At 44.7% G+C, this 22,552-nt stretch overlaps 1 protein-coding gene across 1 annotated transcript; it reads right to left on the bottom strand.

Annotated features, from left to right (window-relative positions):
* Nucleotides 1-6,390: 6,390 nt before the first annotated feature.
* Nucleotides 6,391-20,695, bottom strand: LRRC14B (leucine rich repeat containing 14B). Its single transcript, XM_030551538.1, has 2 exons — nt 19,732-20,695; nt 6,391-8,451 (listed from the first exon to the last, which is right to left on the bottom strand). The coding sequence occupies exons 1-2, from the start codon at nt 20,634-20,636 to the stop codon at nt 7,806-7,808; spliced, it is 1,551 nt and encodes a 516-aa protein (XP_030407398.1). The 5' UTR covers nt 20,637-20,695; the 3' UTR covers nt 6,391-7,805.
* Nucleotides 20,696-22,552: the final 1,857 nt, after the last annotated feature.

Below are 22,552 nucleotides of genomic sequence, written 5' to 3' on the forward strand. Positions count from 1 at the left end.
ACAAGACTGAACTGTGTTCAGTACCATTTCAAAAACCATGACTGAGACTCTTTTCTGAATGGCTGTGTCTGCACTAAAGACTTTTGCATGCATGGATAAAAAAGGATTTTATCTATGGAAGATGAGATTTGAGAGCTTAGAATTATTCTAATTGTCAAGCTTTTTTATGATACAAAGGTTTTTACCAGCCTTACTAATGAACAGCATTAAAGACTATCCAGTCAGTGTAAAAGGAAAATTCCAGTGATTAACTACTCATATAGTATCTTCGTTAGCTAAACACACAGGCCAAGATTTTCAAAGGTGACTAGTGATTTTGGGTGCCTAACATTAAAAATCTTACAGGGGACTGATTTTCAGAGGCATAGGTGCTTAGTACTTTCTGGAAATCTGATTCTTTTAAGTTATCTCAGGTTAGCCTTCCCCACCTCCCCAGAAAAAAAGTTAAAAACAATCTTAGCCATATTTACTAAATAAACAGACACTTAAAATAATGAAAAAAACTTTGTCAAAAATATATACAGAAAAAAATCAAACTATACATACACTTCTCATAATATATGAACCATTTGCTATCTCTCAGTAGCTATACTTGAAATATTAATTACACCTCTACAGCGATATAACATGACCCGATATAACACGAATTTGGATATAACGTGGTAAAGCAGTGCTCGGGGGTGGGGGGGAGGGCTGCGCACTCCGGTGGATCAAAGCAAGTTTGATATAACACAGTTTCACCAATAACACAGTAAGATTTTTTGGTTCCCAAGGACAGCATTATATTGGGGTAGAAGTGTATATATAATCTGAATGGTTAAAATGTAAATCAATTATTTGTATTACATAATTTACAAACGAATGAAATTTGTTTATAAAAAATCCAACTAACTAAAAAAATTATTAAAGTAAGATAAAGAATTGAAGCAAAATTTGGAACAGGAGAATAGAGGTGAGGAGGAAAGGAAGTGGTTAGAGAGGAGAAGGAGATGAGTGGAGACGCCTCTATTTAATAGGATCATTCAGATACTTCCAGGAAAGCATCCCCTATCTCTCAGAATTTTTCTTGGGTATTTTTCTTCCAATATACAATTCTGTTCCAGTATATGATACTTGGCCAAGCTTATGATGTCTGTGTGCCAGTCTTCAATTGCTATGTCGGTTTTGGACTTCAAATTTTGTAGTGTTAGGGCTTTTTTTGTTTAGCAATTATTAGTCCTCTGTTGAGCTAAACTGTTTCATACTTAGTCAGTTTTCAGTTAATATTGATTAGGTTTAAAATTACATGTTTAGCTTGTAATACAAATTTTATTTGATAGGGAAAATGAACTACAATTAATGTCTACCCAAAACATACGGGTATAGGAGCAGTCCCAGAGCATAAGGATTAAAAGTTAGCACCTCCCAAATCAGAACACCAACATTTGTCTGATTTAGCGGCACCAGTTTTGAATAGTCAGAAAGGGGTCCAATGCATCCGCCATATGATTTTCTGCAAGATTAATCTTAAATGGAGGGCCAAGGAACAGTTTGGAGCATTGGTTAAAATTTGTTTGCATTGGTTAGCAGAAAATGATTGGCCTAGTTCCTCCCCGCCCCCCATTTCTTTTTTAGGGAATTTATTTAATTCAAATTTGCTGGCCAAGTGTGCATGTACTATTGCCATAGGTACTGGCAAACTCAGTAATATTTGGAGAAACTTAATTAGTTCAAGTGGGTCAGGTAGTACAAGCATTAGGTCAAACAGATGGCACATTTAAGTTAGATCTATTGCCACTGGGTCTCCAGATCGGGGTGGGCAAACTTTTTTGGGTCCGAGGGCCACATCTGGGTGGGGAAATTGTATGCAGGGCCAGGGCAGGGGGTTGGGGTGTGGGAGGGAGTGTGAGGTGTGGGACGAGGTGCGATGTGCAGTAAGGGGTTCAGGGCAAGGGATTGGGCAGAGGAGGGGTGTGGGTGTATGAGGGGGCTCAGGGCAGGGGGTTGGGGTGCAGAAGGGGTGTGGGGTGCAGAAGGGGGCTCAGGGCAGGGGGTTGGGGTGCACAGGTGTGCAGAGTGCAGCAGGGAGCTCAGGGCAGGGGGTTGGGATGCAGGAGGAGTGAGGGGTATGGCAGGGGGCTCAGGGCAGGGAGTTGAGGTGCAAGAAGGGTGCGAGGTGCAGGCAGGAGGCATAGGGGAGGGAGTTGGGAGGGTGGGGGTGCAGGAGGGGTTCGGGCTCCAGCTCGGCATTGTTTACCTAAATGGCTCCGGGGTGGCAGCGGCACGCACCGGGGCTAGGCAGGTTCCCTGCATGCCTGCCCTATCCCTGGCCCTGTGCTGCTCCAGGATGCACTGCAGCCCCTGTGGGAGGAAGGGCTCCACGTGCACTGCCCTAGCTGCGCATCCAGGTACCTCCCTGAAGCTCACATTGGCTGCTGTTCCCCGTTCCCAGCCAATGGGAGCTGCAGGGAGTGATGCCTGGGAGGCAAGGGCAACACATACAGCCCTCTGCCCCTCCCACCTGGGGGCTGCAGGGACATGATGCTAGCCACTTCTGAGAGTGGCACAGGGCCCATGGCGCCACAGAGGGCAATCCTGCGGGCTGGATCTAAAGGCCTGAGGAGCCAGATGTGGCCTGCGGGCTGAAGTTTGCCCACCCCTGCTCTTGACTGAACCTTTCTTTTAATATTGCAAAAGGGAAGAAGGTATCATTTTCAATAAACTGACTGATGCTTAATATGCCTGTACTAATCCAATCTGGCCAAATGATGGCGTTTCCTGCTATAGAGAGTTTTGAGTTACTCTTGTGATACTGGTCTAGGTATCTAGAAGGAAGTGATTTTTTAAAGATTTGGTAGACATTGTTGTGACATTCTGTACCTCAGGGGAATACCTGCACCCCTATGTTCATCCTTATAATATGATTGTGTGGTATCCAACGCAAAGTTTGTCATGTCGGTGTCTTCAGAAGGCTCATGATGCACTGAGCATTGTTGTTATAGTAATTGTTATAGTAATGTTACAGGTTATAATGTCATGTATGTAGTTATGAAGCTGAAAATGTGTTTTCATGGCTTAAAACAAAGCCCAGGCAAAAACTCTCCAAGAGCAGAGGGCAGTTCACACCTCATCAGGGCATGTATGGGACAAACCCAGCCCAGCCTCACAGGAACAAAAGATCTGTTGGACTCTCGAATGAGTCACCCCATTTCCTTTGGTCAGTTTGGGACTATGATGAGGTAATGCTTATCTGACTCTAAAGGGGAGAGGGGCAAAACCAAGCGGGAAGAAAGAACATGATAAAAGGGAGAGATGTTTGCCATGCTCTTCCTCTCTCTTCCACCTCCATCTGCAAACATCACCAACAAGTGACTGAAGCATTGATCAAAGGGGAGAGCCTGGCTGAAGGGCAACCAGCCAGCCTGTGATGAGACACATCAACATTTGTAAGGGCATTGACAGGGTTAAGATCAGCTTAGAATGCGTTTTGCTTTTATTTCATTTGACCAAATCTGACTTGTTATGCGTTGACTTATAATCACTTCAAATCTATCTTTTGTAGTTAATAAATTTGTTGTTTATTCTACCTGAAGCAGTGCGTTTGGTTTGAAGTGTGTCAGCGACTCCCCTTGCAATAACAAGCCTGGTACATATCAATTTCTTTGTTAAATTGACAAACTCATATAAGCTTGCAGCATCCAGCGGGCATAACTGGACACTGCAAGACAGAGGTTCCTAGGGTTCTGTCTGGGACCGGAGATATTGGCTAGTGTCATTCAGTTGCACAAGCCAAGGAGCAGCTGACGTGCCAGAGGCTGTGGGTGAACAGCCCAGGAATGGGGGTTCTCACAGCAGAGCAGGGTAAGGCTGGCTCCCAGAGACGAGGATTGGAGTGACCTAGCAGATCACTGGTCCAGATTACACCAGAGGGGAACATCACAATTGTACACCAAGTATTTCTGGCTGCCACTACAGTTGGTAATCATTCTTTAGGTAATTGATAGTAATCCAAGTGCACTATATTGGAAAGGAAGCAACCAATTCTGCTTCCAGCTGGAGTCAGTCCAAGGCTTTACAGCACAACGGGATGAGCCACTATCCTGCTTGGCTAAGAATTATTGCCTGGTAAAGTTTAAAGCTGGGAAATCTTTGACAGAGAAATGTACTCTTCATAAGGAGATTGGGTTTGTAACCAGCACGCCACAAGAGGGATCTGAACATGTTGTTGATTTTGGTAAAATAAAAGGGAAGAATATGGATAGGGAGGAAATTCAGAATATAAATGATCCTGGGAAGAGCATTCATGTTTATTTTTCCCTAAAGGGAAAGAGGTAGTGTCTGGCATCTAGTTAAACAGTTTGCTAACTGCATGATTAATGCAGCTAGTTTAACTTTGACTATGTTTTTAGGTTCCTTAGAAAACAGGAGGCCAAGATATCTGAGGTTTGTCTGTTGCCAGCTAAATGTCCCTAGAGGAGATGCACTTCCAACTAAATACAATGAGATCATTGCTTCTGATTTATCCCAGTTTATCTTGTAACCAGGGAATTTATCAAAGTTATTTATTGTTTGTAGGATATTTGGAATAGACTGAGCTGACTTTTTAATAAATAGGAGGCTGTCATCTCCCTATACAAGGATTTTTGTCTCCTGAGTCCCTGATTTGATGCCTTGAATACCTTGGTGTTCCCTAATTAATACTGCAAGTGGTTCTAATGCTAGACTGAATAGGAGTGGTGGAGATGCGGCATCCCTGTCTAGTTCTCTGAAATAGATCAAAGGGGGATGATATTGTGCTATTTGTTAGGATATGAGAGTTGGGTTTGGAATTGTGATGGGGTGGGACTCACCACTCTAGTGTCTCCTGCTGGCTGTCATAGGAATTAGCTCTACTCACCAGGGTGCCCTCTTCCGGTGGTACCTTGCCGCTGTCACTTCTGTTCCAGGACCTGAACCACTCCCAAGACTGCAAAGTCCTCTTCAGTGACACTGCCCTCCTACTGTGTCACACTCTGTGTTCCCCCTTCCGGAGGACCTGCAGTCTCTGTCCAGCTGCTACCTCAGTGGCAATTACAGCCTTTGTCCCAGGGCCATTTCCCATGTGGCTTCAGCGCCCTTTTCTGCGCTTACCTCAGGGCCTCAGCTGTGCTAATTGAGCTGCAGGTTGAGAACTGCTGAACTAGTCTGACCTCCTGCACATTGCAGGCCACAGAATCTCACCCGCCTACTCCTGTAATAGATCCCTAACCTCTGGTTGAGTTACTGCCGTCCACAAATCATGACTTTAAAGATTTCAAGTTACAGAAAATACATCCAGTGTTGATTAAAGAGCTGGGTTTACAATGCTTAATCTTTTGCACATCCTTACTTGGTTTAAGTAGTACAGTAATTAGGGCATTGCTCATAGTAGGAGGTAGTGTACCATTCTTTAAGGCATGCCTAAAAACATAGGGATCAGAATTTCTTTGAAACTTTGATAGAATTCTATCTGGAGATGAAGTAATAGAGATAAATGGAGAGGTAGCTAAGATGGGCCAGGGAGCTGAAGAGAGGGAGTCTGTAGTAGGTACAAACATGGTGAGCTGGGGTGTCACTTGGGGCCTTTGGCGCCCTGAAGACGTTCTGATGTGTGCATATGGACATGGAAGCAGCATGCTGAACAGATGCGCGTAGTACTTGTGACAGATATTGCAGCCCCATGTTTTATCTTTGGGAACCATTGTATTACATTTATGAATAGTTTACGTGTGATTGTGTTCTATTTCGGGGTGGGATTACAACAGCTCCCTCAGGAACTAAAAACAGTGGAGGTGACTAAGGTGAGTCACTGAGGCTATGTCTTCAGTACAATCTACTCCTGGGGAATTTCTGCGCCACAAAATTTAAAAGTCTGTGCACAATATTTTAAAATTCTGCATATTTACTTGTCAAAACAGCAATATAATCATGCCAATTTCAATTGTTTTGGTAATTTATTTCAAAATACCTGTCAACAAGTATGTCTGTCACAACACAGACAACAAAAAAGATTCAGGAAATGTTTTTGTTCCAAACAGATTCCTTTCTAGGCATATTAATACAGAACTTGAGTAATAATTCATTAAAATTACAACACAGAAATGTATTTCCCACACCCTCCAGAAGCAGTGCAAAGGCTTTGGGGAGTCAGGGGTAACAGAGGAGCTGCAGGAGAGGCAATTAATTGCTGGGAAGGAGGCTGGGTGTGACCTTGGAGGGTTGTTGGATGTGGGTGGGAGAAGTAAGAAACAGGCTTTTTTGGGGTGGAGGAACGATTGTTACAGAGTTGGGGAGCCTCCCCCCCCATGCAGATCCTGACTGACCCCTAACCTCTCCCATTCAGTCAGGCACATCTGCCCCTGTTCTTGTGTGTCTCAGCCCCCCTCCTCCCTCTGCCCCATGCATCCCTTCCTCTCTCCCTCAGCCACTTCCACCTCCTGTCCCTATGAGTCCCTGCACCTCCCACTCAATGGAGGAAGACATGGAGGGGGCTGCTCCTCCTGTTTGGGGTGAGGAACCACACAGTTTTTATTTTCTTCTTTTTATTTTGATTTTCATGTATGGTGGATTTGAATGAATTAATACACAGACCATGGATAAAAATTATTTTTATTTGTGATTTATGTGCATGCAAGAAGGGCCAGAGACCTGTAACTCTCAAAGAAATGGAATTACTGAGAGCAGATGCCCCTCTGATTTTTATAGTTGCATTTAATTATTCTGTATTATCATCATACAGATGAAAAGCAGAAAAAACTAGCTTAACTTGAAAACACCCTGCACTTCTCATCTGAGGGCTGCTCTGCAGATCTCAGCATTGCTTGTATGAAGATGATGATGGTTGCAGAATGCAATCATGCAGTTACTGTATTAAGGGCCTTTTCATCCTCCAGGATCAAGGCATGGAGGGGACTCTGTGGGAATCTCTTGCATCCACATATGAAAGGAGGGTCAGCTCTATCGGTAGCATCCTGCCTCCCTTTCCTCCAGCCTCAAGGAGATTTACCTGTGGGTTCTGGAGTCCATACATGGAAAGAAAAAGGGCTACAGGGTGCACATCATCTCCACCCCTGCCCCCTCGAGCCTGCTGGAACATATACTCAGGAGTTAATATGGATTGGCGTTGTGTTATCTTTTGATTGGAGTCAACTCTGCACTGTATAACTCCTCCTTAAAGGTGGGCTCCAGGGGCTGCTACCAGTTAGGCTTCTCATCTCTACAGTCCCACTACCATGGATCTTGAGTGGACAGGGCAGTGTGGCTATAATGGAGATAGCTAATGCAGAGAAGGACCTGTGCAGGGATGGCCCTGTGCCTCCATCAGGTCTCCTGAAAGCCTCACAATTCATGGGGGCGGTGTAGGATTTGGGGATTGCCATAGGGAGCAAATCCACAGCCAAATTTAGATAAAACTTTGTCAGAGGAAATTATTGGAGTTTAGTCCCTCCTAAGCTCTCTCTCAATGTGTTTATTTGCAGGAGGGCACAAATTGGCCCAAAGTTATTAGGTAAATTAAAAAATATGGCTAGGTCATACTTCAGGTGAAATACAATCATATCTTGTTTTACTGCGGTAACTGGAACCAAAGCTGTGCTTTGTGTAGAGTATGCAGTGATTAAAGGGGTTCTCAAAAAGTGGCCTTTACATTACTTGCCAATTCATAGCATGATTAAAAATGCATATGCTATACTGTAGCACCAAAAATAAAACCAAATACAGTCGAGAAAGCAGAAATGGAGGTGCAGTGTTTTCCTAGTGTATATTGAATTTACTCTCTGTTAGGCAGAGCAGTCATTCGCCACAAAATTTTAATTCATTTCTTGAAGAGCTTTGTTAAAGTTTTCTAAAGTATCTTTGAAAGATTTCAGTAAGTAAGCTCCCAGTTCATTGCCAGTCTCTTGAATGGCTGCATCGTAGCCTCCAAAGAGTGGTGTTGAAGCCTTTATGTCCTCCCGGTTTGCATGAAGTAAAATATTGTTAAGTTCCTCTGATACACTCTCATATTTTTGGTGATCAAATTTTGAAAGATCAGCATCATCAATTGGGTAGGTGACATTGTTAGGATAGCAGTCCCTAGGAACTGGGAACTCAATATATTTCAGCTTTGGCAAGTCACTAAAAACATTAAAGAGGCATTTAAGTGCTCGGGATGACAGGGGATTTCCAAGGAACTTGAATTCTTGTAGCTTCCGGCAGGGGATCAAACCCAAAATCAACATATTTACATGAATGTCTTGAATGTTACATTCCTCGAGGATGAGACTCTTCAGAGTATGAGAGCAGTGGCTGAGAAGTTTAAAGAAGGTTGATGGGTAAAGGTCAGCCACATTGTGCCCACTAAGGTCCAGTACTTCCAGGTGGTTAGAATGAAGACTATTGGCTAAATAGGCCATGTCAGCATGGTTCAAGGCGCAGTTAGAAACATCCAGTAGTTTCAGAGGGGTTTTCAGTGGGCTGCAGATTTAAATAAAAGGCAAAATATTTACAGCATAAAGTGGTATTAGAAAAATTGTAAGAATTTTTTAAAAAACATTGAAATAGCTGTTCATCGTTAATGTAACCTGTCTGCTCTATTTGTTAATAATTTTGTAATCTAGTTCAATTAACTGAAAGGTATATAACATACATCAGAATTAATGTCTTAAATGGCTGCACTAAACTGATTCTATTGATGGTTTCTTTGATTTACACCAGGGATAAATATGATCCATTGCATTTATGCTACAAGTACATTTCACATTCCACTGTATGTTGGTCCTATGTTTCTATTACTTTGTCATAGTAATAACTAATAATTTGGGCCGCTGACAGTGCAGATGGAAAAGCAGAAAAGGAAGGGGATGCTGCATCTCACTTGGGCCCAGCAGTTGAACAGGAAGGCAGTGGCAGTGGCAGCATCTCCAGCTCCAGCCTTTATTGTCTGCTGAACATACAAGCTTCCCCAAAAAGACATTATCCAGCACCCAAGAGCTTCTAGATCAAGAGAGCCAAGGAACCCTGCAAGTGACCCACATCTGGGAGGAGAGTGAGTCATGCTCTGGGCTCATCAAAATACATCTCGGGTACCTCAGTAACACCAAAGAGGTGGCTATACTGAGACCGGAGGACCTGGTGGGTGTTCTCAAGAGTTAAGTCCACTGTAAGAGCCTTCAAAGGGATTATTGGCCTTTGGGGAAAGGATCCCACTTGAATCTGAGCTCAGTGTTGAAGTGGGCAACAACCTCCACCCCAAAGCACTGACATGGGTACTGTGAGGATTGTCCTTTTCTGTAGGTCTATATAGCACCTAACACAATGGAGCCTCTAGGCGAGGCCACATTACACATTTAACAATAATCAACTCTGTCTTTGGGACTTCTGATAATGTGCCTGAAGAGACAGCTTGGAAGTGTTTGGTTCTTATTTTGTATAAATGTATGTGTGTGCACCTACTGCTAGTATTTGTCAGGTCAGGTATGTAAGGCTGGCTGCTAGTACCATGCAACCTAAAACAACCTGCTACGCGTTGGCAGCTCAGTGACTAAACTGGGAACCCTGCCACTCACTGTGTGGTGTGGGGTATGCCCAGCACCCATTGGAATGAAAAACAATGTCCACAAAGGAGTAACTACATCTGGTGCTGATACCTTGCAGCTAGTTCCTGGTTGAACAAAGGCTAGAGGAGAAAACCCAGAACCTAATCTGCTGTGTAAAAAATGTCAGGCAGTTTGCACTGCAACTCAGCTTTGCCCTCTGGCATCTCCTGCAGCTGTGCTCACTTCCAAACATCTTGGTCTCCAAGCCTTTGGTCCCAGTCAGTACCACAGAGAGAGGGGTTTGGTCTTAAGGCAAGCTTCTGCCCTCATATTTTTTTCTTCCAACATATATGCACTGAAGATTCCAGTATGGTGGTTGCCTTCTTCAAACTTGCTTGTTGGAATGTGAGGATAATATGCACTGGTGTGTTAAATGAACTAGAGGAGGTCAATGGAAAGACCACCATCATTGACAGAGAGCTGGAGATGCTTGACATCAATGTAGAATTTGAACGCAGGGTGGGGTTTGCAGTCAAAAACTCATTAACACCCAGAGTTGAATGTCCTGTTGAAATATCAGAACATTTCCTATCACCAAGGTTATCTACCACAGGTGGCTTTTTCGGTATCATCAGTACATATCCCCCAACACTTTCTTCCATCTCTGAAGAGAAGGACCTATTCTATCAGTAACTTAACAGCATCATCAGTAAGCTACCATCAGGTGAGCAACTACCTGCTGGAATAATTCAGTATTACAGCTGCCCTGGATCACAAGATGTGATTGCTATGCATTGGTAATAGTGAAGTGGGAAAAATGAATGACAATGGGGGTTACTGGAACTCTGTACTCACTAAGGACTGTGCATTACAAACACCTACTTCCAAGGTGGTCACTGCTGGAAGATCTTGTGGAGACACAAATTTTGGGGTACAATCCAGAGCAGTGAGGAGTTGTGTCACCATGTGCCCTACAAACCCTGTTTGACAGAAGCTGGGAATGAGCAACAGGGGATAACATAAGAACAGCCATACTGGGTCAGATCAAAGGTCCATCTAGCCCAGTATCTGTCTACTGACAGTGGCCAATGCCAGGTGCCCCAGAGGGAGTGAACCTAACAGGCAATGATCAAGTGATCTCTCTCCTGCCATCCATCTCCATCCTCTGACAAACAGAGGCTAGGGACACCATTCCTTACCTATCTTGGCTAATAGCCATTTATGGACTTAACCACCATGAATTTATCCAGTTCTCTTTTAAACGCTGTTATAGTCCTAGCCTTCACAACCTCCTCAGGTAAGGAGTAAGGATGAATGTCTTGATGATTACCTGTTCTGTTCATTCCCTCTGGGGCACCTGTTATTGGTCATTGTCGGCAGACAGGGTACTGGGCTTGATGGACCTTTGGTCTGACCGAGTATGGCCATTCTTATGTTAACGCTGGGTGCCTTATAGTGCTTTGCTGTTGTTGCTCCAAACCTGGGACACTAGCAACCAGCTTACAAGCATGCAGGTCATACCCTCAGTGTCTCTGTGATGGAGAGCTCTAGTTCAGCAACTCTGACCACAACAGCCTGTCTATAGCCCCACCACCCCACTCTGGCTTCCACTAGTCTTGGTTACTATTTGCAGGGTAATCCCAACACCATAGGTGCTGACTCCATGGGGGCTCCATGAAAAAAAATTAGTGGGTGCTTAGCACCCACCAGCAGCCAAGCTCCCCTCTCTCCCTCCTATGCCTGCCTGCCTGAGGCTCCTGCCAATCAACTCCTCCCCCTCCCTCCCGGCGCTTTCTACGTGCCATGGAACAGCTGTTCAGCAGCGTGCAGAAGGCACTGGGAGGAGCGGGGGACAGGGCACGCTCAGGGGAAGAGGCGGAATGGGGTGGAGCAGAGGGGACGCAGGGGTGGAGCGGGGACAGGAATAGGCAGAGTGGGGGTGGGACCTTGGGGGAGGGGTGGAGTGGGGGCAGGGTCTGGGGCTGAGTTGGGGTTGAGCATCCCTGGGGAAAATTAGAAGCCGGCACCTGTGCCCAACACACTCCCAGTCAGGGGCGGCTCCAGGCCCCAGCACACCAAGCGCGTGCTTGGGGCGGCATGCCACGGGGGGCGCTCTGCTGGTCGCCAGGAGGGCAGCATGCCTGCGGTGGGTCTGCTGGTCCCATGGCTCCGGTGGATCTCCAGCAGGCACGCCTGCGGGAGGTCCGCGGGAGGTCCACCGGAGCCTCGGGACCAGCGAGCAGCAGAGCGCCCCCCGCGGTATGACGCCGTGCTTGGGGCAGCGAAATGTCTAGAGCTGCCCCTGCTCCCAGTCCCAAATTTTCCCAAAACTGTGTGCTTTGCTATGTCCAGCCCTCTCCTGGACAGTTCAGAGAAATAATAAAGTTCATTTGTTCTTTTAAAGACACAGAAGCACATCATTGTTTATTAAGTGTGGTAAATACACTCTTCTCTTTAAACACAGCATTAAGTTGGTTTATAGTAAAAATAAAACAAATATATTAACAATTGGACATAGATTAAGTGATGCCAAGTAAAATGAATAAAGTTAGAAATGGTTGCAAGCAAATAAAAGTGAAAACACACATCTAAAGTTAATCTATCAAGGTACAGACTTTGTTCAAGATGATTTCTCACCTATATTCTGTAGCTTTCAATTTTGCCTTGGTTGAAGGATCCATCTGTCTCAGCTTGCAAGAACTCTGTTCCCTTGTGTCTGTCTAATGATGGATGCCAAAGATGGCGTCTGTCTTCCAAAGTTCAATGACCTTGTTTCAAGAGGCAGGCTGACCTCCTGCTGGTTTTGCCTTCCTGTGGGCTTCCCATCCCTCTGTATGTGACTACATCTCCCATGTAGGGGAATACAGATAGGGAACACATCTTAAAGAACCCCCAGGTACAGGTAGGTACCCTCCCCTCCTTCAAGTGCTGGTCCCTGTGTGTATGCCACATGTGGGTGACTGTTAAATAGTATTCAAATTGGAGCAGGCGTGAGGATGCAGTTGGTATGCTGGGTATGAGGATGCAGTCTGTAATACTGCTGTCCCAACTGCTGCATCTGCAGAAGAGTCTGGACGAATGCTTCATGAAAGTATGGATGGAACTGCAGGTTGTTGCCTTACAAATGTCCAGTCTAGGTACTTCCTGAAGAGATGCTATTGAAGCTGCCTGTGCTTTAGTGGAGTGGGCCCTCAATCTGTTGGGGGGAGGAAGACATGCCAACTGATGAAGAGTAATACATCCAGAGATCCACTTAAAGAGCCTCTGAGCAGATAACACTTGTCCCCATGAACAATGCTGCAGAGACAAATAGTTTATGCCTTTTCCTAATTGATTTTGTTCTTTGGAAGTAAAACTCTAGAGCCCATCTGATGTCAAGGGAATGAAGTCTTCTCATGCTTCCAGTGAGGAGAGAGAGGTTTTGGGAAGAATACTGGTAAGTGAATAGATTGATTTATGTGAAACTCAGAAATTACCTTAGGGATGAATTTTGGTTGAAGGTGAAATGTGATATACAGTGAATTGGCCAGAAGTGCTTTCAGCTCACTCACCCTCCTGGCTGATATGATGGCGATGAGGAAGGCGCCCTTCATACAGAGGTGATCACATTGAGCACATGGCCAACAGTTCAAAGAATGGCCTGGTAAGTATTGAGTATTGAGTATTGAGCTGGAATAGATTGCCTAGGGAAGTTGTGGAATCTCCATCACTGGAGATATTTAAGAGTAGGTTAGATAAATGTCTATTAGGGATGGTCTAGACAGTCTTTGGTCCTGCCATGAGGGCAGGGGAGTGGACTCGATGACCTCTCGAGGTCCCTTCCAGTCCTAGAGTCTATGAGTCTATGAGTGTATGGGATTGAGGTCTCATTGCAATATTGGTTTTATTACTGATGGGACAGTCCTATTGAGATCCTTCAGGAAGCTGTTTGTTATTGGGTGAGTAAAAATGTGTCAGGGCCAGGGCACGAGTGGCCTGGCTTACAGGAGTGAGCATCAAGCACAGGCTGAGGGGCCAGGAGCCAATTACTAGGACTCAGGTCAGGTTGGAATACCAGGAGATCAGAATCGAAGGAAACTGTAGGGCAGGGATGAAGAGTCAGTTACCAGGAATCAGGCCAAGTCAGGATGCCAGAAGGTCTGGATTGGGTGACAGAATCAAAAGGCAGGAACCAGAAGGCAGTTACCAAGAGTCAGGCAGTGTCAGGATACCAGGATGTCAGGATCAGAAGACAAAAAGGTAAACACCAGACAAGCTGTCTGTGCCAGGGTGGAGCTCAGCTGTACGGACAACTTCCTGTTTGTTCTTCTGGCCTAAACAGGGGCTTGAGGAGATTTAAAGCTCTCCCAGTCAGAGTGGAGGGGTGGTGCTTGTGCTGCTGTCTGTGAGCTGCCATGTGGAAGACTGGAGTGTGATCACAGGCACCGGCTTCTGATTTTCTCTGGGGCTGCTCCACTCCTGCTCTGCTGCAAGCCCTGCCCCCACCTGCCCCTTTCCCCCAAGCTCCCACCCCTGCCCTACCTCTCCCTGCTGCCTCCCCAAAGCACACACTGTTATAAACAGATAGCTAAGGGTTAATGTCTCTTTCACCTGGAAAGGGGTAACAAAAAACACGTGACCAGAGGACCAATCAGGAAACAAAACTTTTTCAAATCTGGGTGGAGGGAAGTTTGGGGTGTGAGTTCTTTGTTCTTTGTCTTGTGTCTGTGCCCTCTCGGCTCTGAGAGTAATTTTTCTATCTCCAGGCTTGCTAATCTTCTGTTTCCAAGTTGTAAGTACAAGGATAGTAAGACAATAGGTTTATATTGTTTTTTTTTGTATTTACACGTGTGTAGTTGCTGGAATGTGTTAAATTGTATTCTTTTTGGATAAGGCTGTTTATTCATTTTTTTTTCCTTTAAGCAATTGACTCTGTATATTGTCATCTTAATACAGAGACTATATTTTATGTTCTTTTTCATTCTTTTTATATAAAGCTTTCTTTTTAAGACCTGTTGGAGTTTTTCTTTAGTGGGGACTCCAGGGAATTGAGTCTGCAGCTCACCAGGGAATTGGTGGGAGGAAGAAGTCAGGGGGAAAATCTCTTTGTGTTAGATTTACTAAGCCTGACTTTGCATACCCTCTGGGTGAGGGGGAAGAGAGATTAGCTCTCTCGGTACTTGTGTTTCCAGGACTTAAAACAGGAAGGGTAGAATTCCTTTGTTTAGATTCACGGAGCTTGCTTCTGTATATCTCTCCAGGAACCCAGGGAGGGAACACCTGGAGGGGAGGAGGGGGAAGGGAAATGGTTTATTTCCCTTTGTTGTGAGACTCAAGGAATCTGAGTCTTGGGGTCCCCCAGGGAAGGTTTTGGGGAGACCACAGTGAGCTAGGCACTGTATAATTCCTAGCTGGTGGCAGCAATTACCAGGTCCAAGCTGGTAACTAAGCTTGGAGGTTTTCATGCTAACACCCATATTTTGGACGCTAAGGTCCAGATCTGGGAAGAAATGTTATGACGCACCCCATCCCCTGCCTCTTCCCACCCACACTCCACTCCAGCCCGGCCCCCATTCCACCCCTTCCCCCAAGCCCCCACTCCACCCTGCCTCTTCCTGCTGCCTCCCCGAAGCACACCCTGTCCCCGCTCCTTCCCCTCCCTCCCAATGCCTCCTTATGGCACTGAACAGCTCTTATGCAGGTTTCAGGAGGCTCTGGGAGGGAGAGGGAGGAGTTGATCAGCAGGGGCTGCAGGCAGGCAAGAGGAGGGAAGGGAGCTTGGCTGCTGGTGGGTGCTAAGCACTTGCTAATTTTTTTCCATGGGTTCTCCAGGGCTGGAGCACCCACGGAGTTGGCACCTATGAGTGTGATGATCCCCAGAACTCCCATGGACCCATGGGGACTGACATCACCACCTCCCCAAGGGGTGTCCTCAGGTGATATGGGTCCAGGTTTCTAGAGGTGATCTTCGTAGAAGGCTCGTATTTGGGAAGGAGCATGAAAGTTTTCTGCTAGTTCCCACATACACTCCACAGGGCCATAGCCTTCCCAGTTAACCAGGTATAAAGTTTACCCCACTGGCATTAGAATCCAAGATCTCGTGTGTGACATATTCCTCATGGCCTTGTGCGTGAAGTGGCTGGGTCCTGTGAAGAGCTGAATTTTTGGTATACGGTTTTAGGAGGAATATGTAGAATACTAGGTGGATTTTGAGAGATTGGAGTAAGCGTAGTTCAACAGTGACCTGGTTAACTTGGTAACAGATTCGATAACGGCAAGGAACTGAACGTCTAACTTACACATGGGTCTGTTCATGCTGAGGTGCTGTGTCAAGGGCCATACTTTTTGTCCCACTGAATAGGGGTTCCTGGTTGGCAATATTGATTTGCATATTGCTTGTACTTGTGTAGGGATATTAAAAGGATTATGTAGGGATATTAAAAAAGGTACTAACAGTGATTCCCCCAAATGACAGTGACCCCCCAGTTTCACCAAGTACAAAAGTCTTTTAGTTCTTCTGTTAAAACTTGTAAGTTCCTGTCTGAAGAAACCATTGATCGTATCTGTCCTGTGAAAGATACTCTTATTACTATGTAAAACTTACAAACAATTTAATTAACTTTGTTCTTGAAATGAACGCTGTGAGCCTTAAGCTGTAATTGATACAATGTAAACAAATGCTATAGGTCCTTAAGTGACTTTCACTTCATTGTAACAGCAGTGGCTCCTAGAAACAGACCCCCACCCTCTGTGATTAAAGGGCCAAGAGTCTCAGATAAATTAGCACACACTCCGAAAGTGGTGGAAACAGTAAATTAAAATATGGTTAAGATATGGAATGTATATTGATGAATGGTTAATGTACATGAATGGTTGGGGAGGTGCCAGCCTAGAAAGGGAGTATCCATCGCCAAAGAATGTGTCAAGTGGACCATCAGACAATCCCTGGGTAAACTGGAATCCACCCCATCACGTGGAAGGATGAGAAACACAAACTTTGCACAGTGTGGAGCCACCAGGAATGTGCCACTTTAGACAGTGTGGAGCCACCAGGAATGTGCCATCTGCTGATTGAGTCAGCAACAGCAGGATGAAACAGCTCCCATAGACTAACATAGGAATTAATTCCTATAAGAATGAACTCTAAAGACTGAGGACTTTGAGTCTCTGATTCTGCTGCCAACCTCCAGGAGCATCAGGTGCATCTGACACAGACTCGGCTCCATCCTCATGACCAAGATACCTGGCCAGTAACTTGGCACGAGCAAGTTCTAGGCTGGTAAGCATAACACCAATACAGAACTTGAATGAATGAGAGAGAGAGAGAGAGAGAGAGAGAGAGAGAGAGAGAGAGAGAGAGTGTGTGTGTGTGTAAGGAATAAGTAGTGATAGGAATAAGTAGTTAAACAACATTGTTTACTTTTATCTTTTGCTTTATTATTATATTTACAATAAATGTGGCATCTTTGCCTTATCCCTCTTAATAAGATCCTGCTGGTTTTTATTCTATTGGTATAACATTTGGCTTTCAACTTTTTTCAGGTTTCCCCTTACTTCTTTCTGGATTTGATGAATTCTCTGCACTAAATCCGAGGTGGGTGGGTTAGAAGAAGCTCATAGGTAGCTGTGGTTCCCATAGCTGGTAAAGAAAGGGGCTTTTACCCAAGGAGGCGCAATCTGGGTTATTGTATGCAAACTCTATGTAGGGTAATAGCAAGGACCAATCATCTTGGTGGTAATTAATGTAACAATCTAAAATCTGATTGACCCTTTCTGTCTGTCCACTGGACTGAGGATGGTAGGCAGAGGTACAGCTGGACCCACAGGAGACGTAAGGCCTTGTGCCAGAATCAGGCTGTAAATTGTGACCCTTGCTTAGAAGTGACTTGATCCAGTAGTCCATGGAGATGGACCACATGGCTAATCCATAGCTGGGCTGTTTCTTCAGCAGAGGGTAGACCAATGCAGGACATGAAGTGGGCCATTTTGGTGGTCTGCCACCATCAAGATTATTATAAACCTGTTAAGACTCTGGGAGCTCCACAAAAAAATCCAGTGCAATAGCAGCCTAGGGTCAGGACAGTGTGTCTAGACGTTGAAGTAGACTGCAGGGCATGTGATGTGGTGTTTTGGCTGTAGCACACATATTGCAGGACACGATGAAGGCCTGTATTATGGTGCACATTCGAGGTGACCAGAAAAGATGGGACGTCAATCGCTGAGCTTTAAAGCAAGCCAAGTGTTCTTCCAGGGGGGAGTTGTGGCACAGCTGTAAGGCTGCCACTCTTGCCTGACCCGGAGAAATATAAATGCAATTATTCACAAACATGATCCCATCCCGGATATCGTGTGGTTCCCTGTTGATGGCAGCTAGTTTGTCAGGCAGAATTCCTGAGGCAGAGAAAGATCAGGACCAGACAATAGGCACAACGGTCTATGACAGAGTGGAGCCCAGCTGTATGAACAACTCCCTGTTCCTTCTCTGGCTTACATAAGTGCTGTGGCCCAGTGAGGAGCCTTGGACCTCTCCCAATCAGAGTAGAGGGGCAGGGCTGATGCCCCAGTTGGGCTTCATGAACACTAGTCCAAGCTGCTGTGAACTGCTGCATGATGGACTGGGGTGTGATGACTCACAGTACATCTATGGATCCAGGGTTCAAAACCCATGGGGCCTGACAGAACATCAACACCCAAGAAGGCTGTACTATGTATATGAAACACATCTTACCAATATGGGATGGAATTTCCCACTGATATGATCCCTCAGTATAATACTGCTTCACTGCTTTTTTGGCAGCATAAAGGCCACAGTGAAACACAAATGTTAATGAATGAGGACTACAAAATGGTGCAGATTTTCTCACTTTTCAATAAAAAAAAAGATAGTGGCCCATATTTTCAAAACTAGGAGCCTAAAGTTAGACTCCTAAGTCCCTATTTAGATGCCTAAGGGTGGGATTTTTCAGAAGTGCCTTAGGGTATGCAAACACTGAAAAAAAAAATCCCACGGCAACAAGTGTCAGAGCCCAGGTCAATTAGCTCAAGTTTGCAGGGCTCACGCTATGAGGCTAAAAATAGTGTAGATATTCTCAGTCAGGCTGGAGCCTGGGCTCTGAGACTTATTCTCCTTGCTGTGTTTCAGAGACTGAGCTCCAGCCTGAATTGGAATGTCTACATGGCACAAGGGTCTAGAGAGTAGATGGTCTGGCCTAGCAGTCACAGCTGGGCTGGGGGCCGCACATTATCTCATTGACATTAGAATAGTTCAGCATGTCACTAGGTTATTTGCTCCACTGTAAAATTAGCTCTTCAAAGAGAACACAGTAAACTGTTGTTTCAGGTCATTGAAAAATAACAATGCTCTTTATTGACAGCTTTTCCCCCTGACATCCAGAATTGCTGGATTTTTCTGTGTATTCAGTGTGGCTAGTTGTGTTAATCCAAATTCCAGTTTAGATACAGCATTTGATCTTCCTGGCCTTAAGATATGCAGACCCACTGAGAAGCATTAGATGGTCTCAGACTACATCTTAGGGCTTGTCTCCACTTACCGGTGGACCAATGCTGTGGCGATCGATCCACTGGGGGTCAATTTAATGGGTCTAGTGAAGACCCACTAAATCGACTGCCGATTGCTCTCCCATCGACTCTGGTACTCCACCGGAACAAGAAATATAAGGTAAGTTGACGAGAGAGTTTCTCCTGTCGACCCAGTGCGGTGTAGACACCACAATAAGTCGACCTAAAGTACGTCGACTCCAGCGATGTTATTCACATAGCCAGAGTTGCGTAACTTAGGTCGACTTAACCCCATAGTGTAGAACTGCCTTTAATGTCCCACTCTCCACATAAAATCACCATAGACATGGGAGTGTAGTAAATTTACAGTCTGTGCATTCGATACCAATGCCTCAGCTCTGATGAACCGCAGTGACTTCATTGTTGCCTTTGATTTCTTTCCAGCATTGAAGGTGGCTTCTGCGTTTAACTAAGGTTCTGGTTGCTTATCACTCTTTATTTGTAGCTGCAGCTGCTTTAGAGGCTGAGTTAGACATCATTAGCTTCCTGCCAAATCAATATTTCTGATGGAGTGCTGCAAACATCTCAATGGATTTACCAATGAAAACATTTCCATTATTCACCCTGCCCCTTTTCGTTAGCCTTGGCAGCCCTTAATTCAGTGCCACTGCGCTGACGAGTGGCTCCTCACACTTTCAGTGCACTGTTGGGAACAACTTACCTGAGCAGTTTCCGTATTTTTCCTGTGAGGGTAGAAAACGCCAGGCTCAGCTCAGTCAGCTGCGTCATTTGGCTCATCTTTTCTCCAATAGTCACAAGGATTGGTTCATCCTCGGCTGCAAACCGCTGCACATTGAATGCTCTGGCTGGCAGGGAAAGCGATGTCAGTAGAGGAAAGTGGATGTTATTAAATAGCACTTCCAAGTGCTCCATTTCCAAACGAATATTGTGAACCACTTCAAGTTTGCGCAGAGAAGAGGGATCTGTGAGCTTTATGATGTAGAAAAGCTTTCGTAAAGTGAGACTGTCAGCTCTGAATGCCACACAACGAATCTTTAGTGGACAGTGGCACCTCATCAGTAAGGCTTGGACCACAAGTTCATAGTTCCGCTCTGTAACAAACAGGTCAATGAGAATGTCAATAGCAATATCAAAGATACATGGATTGAACTGCAGCCTTTGCATTTCAACAAGCAGCTCAAAACAGAGCTTTGATAGTAGCTCTGTCCTGGCCCACCTTCCCAGAGTCTTCTTACACTTGCAGAGCTGAACTTCAACATCTTTTATGCCTGTCAGGTCCACCACTTTCAGTCTCTTCGAGTATGGCAGAGAGCAATTCAGCACATAATCTCTCAGCCCGGCTAGACAACTTTCCAAACAAACACAGCATGCTCTGCTGCTGATGTCTTCCTGGTAATCCACTGTTGTCCCTAACAGTTTTCCTATATTAAAGTCTGCCAGGGGCCAGTTTTCCACCAGGTCATGAATCACTTCCCCCTGCTCCAGTAAATAACTGGCTTTAAAAAGAAGAGGAAAAAGGTTATGTGCAACACTGCTGAGACTTTTCCTGGCAAGCTGTACATTCGATACCAATGCCTGAGCACTGATGAACCGCAGCGACTTCATTGTTGCCTTTGATTTCTTAATGGCATTGAGGGTGGCTTCTGTTTTTGACTAAGGTTCTGGTTGCTTATCAGGCTTTATTTTTAGCTGCAGCTGCTGTCTGGTACTAAGTGAAATGTCTTTGGGAAGGTAAAGTGAGTAGTCACATGCTGAGCCCTGACTTCTATTTTGGTACTAGAGACAGTCTGCACAAGTCACATATTTTGATTCATTTATTCAAGGACCATTTTGTTTATTTAACCTTCATTTTTATAATAAAGGTTAGTTTTTGATAAGTTCAGGCTAGCAGAGTCGTGAAAAGTACTTGTACATGGGAATAGTTCTCTATCTGCAATTAACCATTTTATTGTTTTCAGATTTTTTAAAAAAATAAAAACACTCGCTTTTTCTTGAAAGGTGATTTTAAAGGTAATTTAGATTTTAAGAAATATTAAATGTTAGCGTGCAGTGTTTATCACTAAACTGGAGTTTCCATAAGTCTCCACTTTTTGGATTCTAAACAGTGTGGACCTGAAACCCTTGAGACAGCAGGTCAAAGGTAGGACCATGTGTTTTAAAACATGCATCTTAAGGCATTGTGCCTCTGTTGATGAAGAGAGATACACTGCTCCAGCTCCTTTGGTTTCTCACTAGACCAGCTACTCCAAAGACAAGCAGGGATGCAGAATGTGGATCTGTGGGGGCAATCTTTTTGAGAACTCCAGTTACTGAGAAGTCTTTCTCCATGCAGAATATGGATTCCTTACTTCTGGGGTCTATTCCTGCAATGTATTGAGTGCTCCGGCAAGACATCAAGTCTGAGGCTGTTCAGCATCTTGCAGGACTAGCTGGGCATACAGAACCTAATACTCAATAGGTGGCCTGCAGGCCAAATGTGGCCCACCAAGGCATACTGTGTGCCTGCCAGCTCACCTTAAAAACTGTTTATAATTAAATTCACAAATTGTGATACGTTGCCCAGCATTTGCTTATGACTTCCTTCATAAGTAACTGGCAGTGCTTAATTTGTAATGAAAGAGGTTTCGTTGTTGTTACAGATGACACATTGATGAAAACAATGCAAGAATTCCTAAACATTCTGACTGAAAATTTTAAAATGCGATTTGAGAATTTTAACATTCAAAAGGATTTGCTTTTATTTTCGTGATCCATTTGTTGTCCCTGCCAGTGGTCCTTGCCCTTCTGAAGCAATCAATATTTTTTATTCAATTGATAAAGATGCCATTCAATTAGAAATTGTAAGGCTCCAGATTTCAGATGCCAGATTTCAGGAAAAATTCAGAGAAGTGGGACTTTGTGATTTCTGGATTCAATATGCTGACCAGTTTCAGAATAGCCAAAATCTACCCATCTATCTTTTAACATGTTCAGATCAACATACCTCTGCGAATATGCATTTTCTACCACGAACATTATAAATAACCAATACCAATCACCTGACAGATGAGCATCTTCACCAGTGCATGCACCTTGCCCTGACCTCCTACAAACCACTCTTCACAAAGCTTGCTAGAGTTCATTGAGGTCGCCTCTCCCATTAGAGAGTGCCACCAACAAAGTGGTAATGTCGATTTATAAACTTTGTTAAAAGATAGAAACACTAAATACTTATGGTGCAATCAAGGTCTTTATTTATCAGCAGCTGAAGTTTTTTTTAGTTTTCTGGTTTTTTTGGTCAGCCTTCTGAGCAAATGGCCTGTCTCTTGTGATAAAAATCTCAAATTGGCCCGCGGGTGGATCTAATGGAGTATCACTGGTCTAGAGAATACTACAGTTTAAAGTACACTGGCGTGCTACTGCACTGAGGTGAACATCCAGCCTCTCCTCTGATCTACTTGAATATAGTAGCTGTCTTACATATATTAGATAACTGGATATGAATCCAACAAGCTTTAGCGGCAGCCCTGGCTATAGTGGAA

Source organism: Gopherus evgoodei, chromosome 2, assembly GCF_007399415.2.
Source record: "Gopherus evgoodei ecotype Sinaloan lineage chromosome 2, rGopEvg1_v1.p, whole genome shotgun sequence".
NCBI classification, from domain to species: domain Eukaryota; kingdom Metazoa; phylum Chordata; order Testudines; family Testudinidae; genus Gopherus; species Gopherus evgoodei.

Excerpts from the sequence above, each read along its gene's own strand:
- LRRC14B (XM_030551538.1), bottom strand. The coding sequence starts at position 20,636 with ATGAAGTCGCTGCGGTTCATCAGTGCTCAGGCATTGGTATCGAATGTA. Across the intron at positions 8,452-19,731 it reads AAAATACGGAAACTGCTCAG|CCCACTGAAAACCCCTCTGA; the intron begins GTAAGTTGTTCC and ends TTAAATCTGCAG.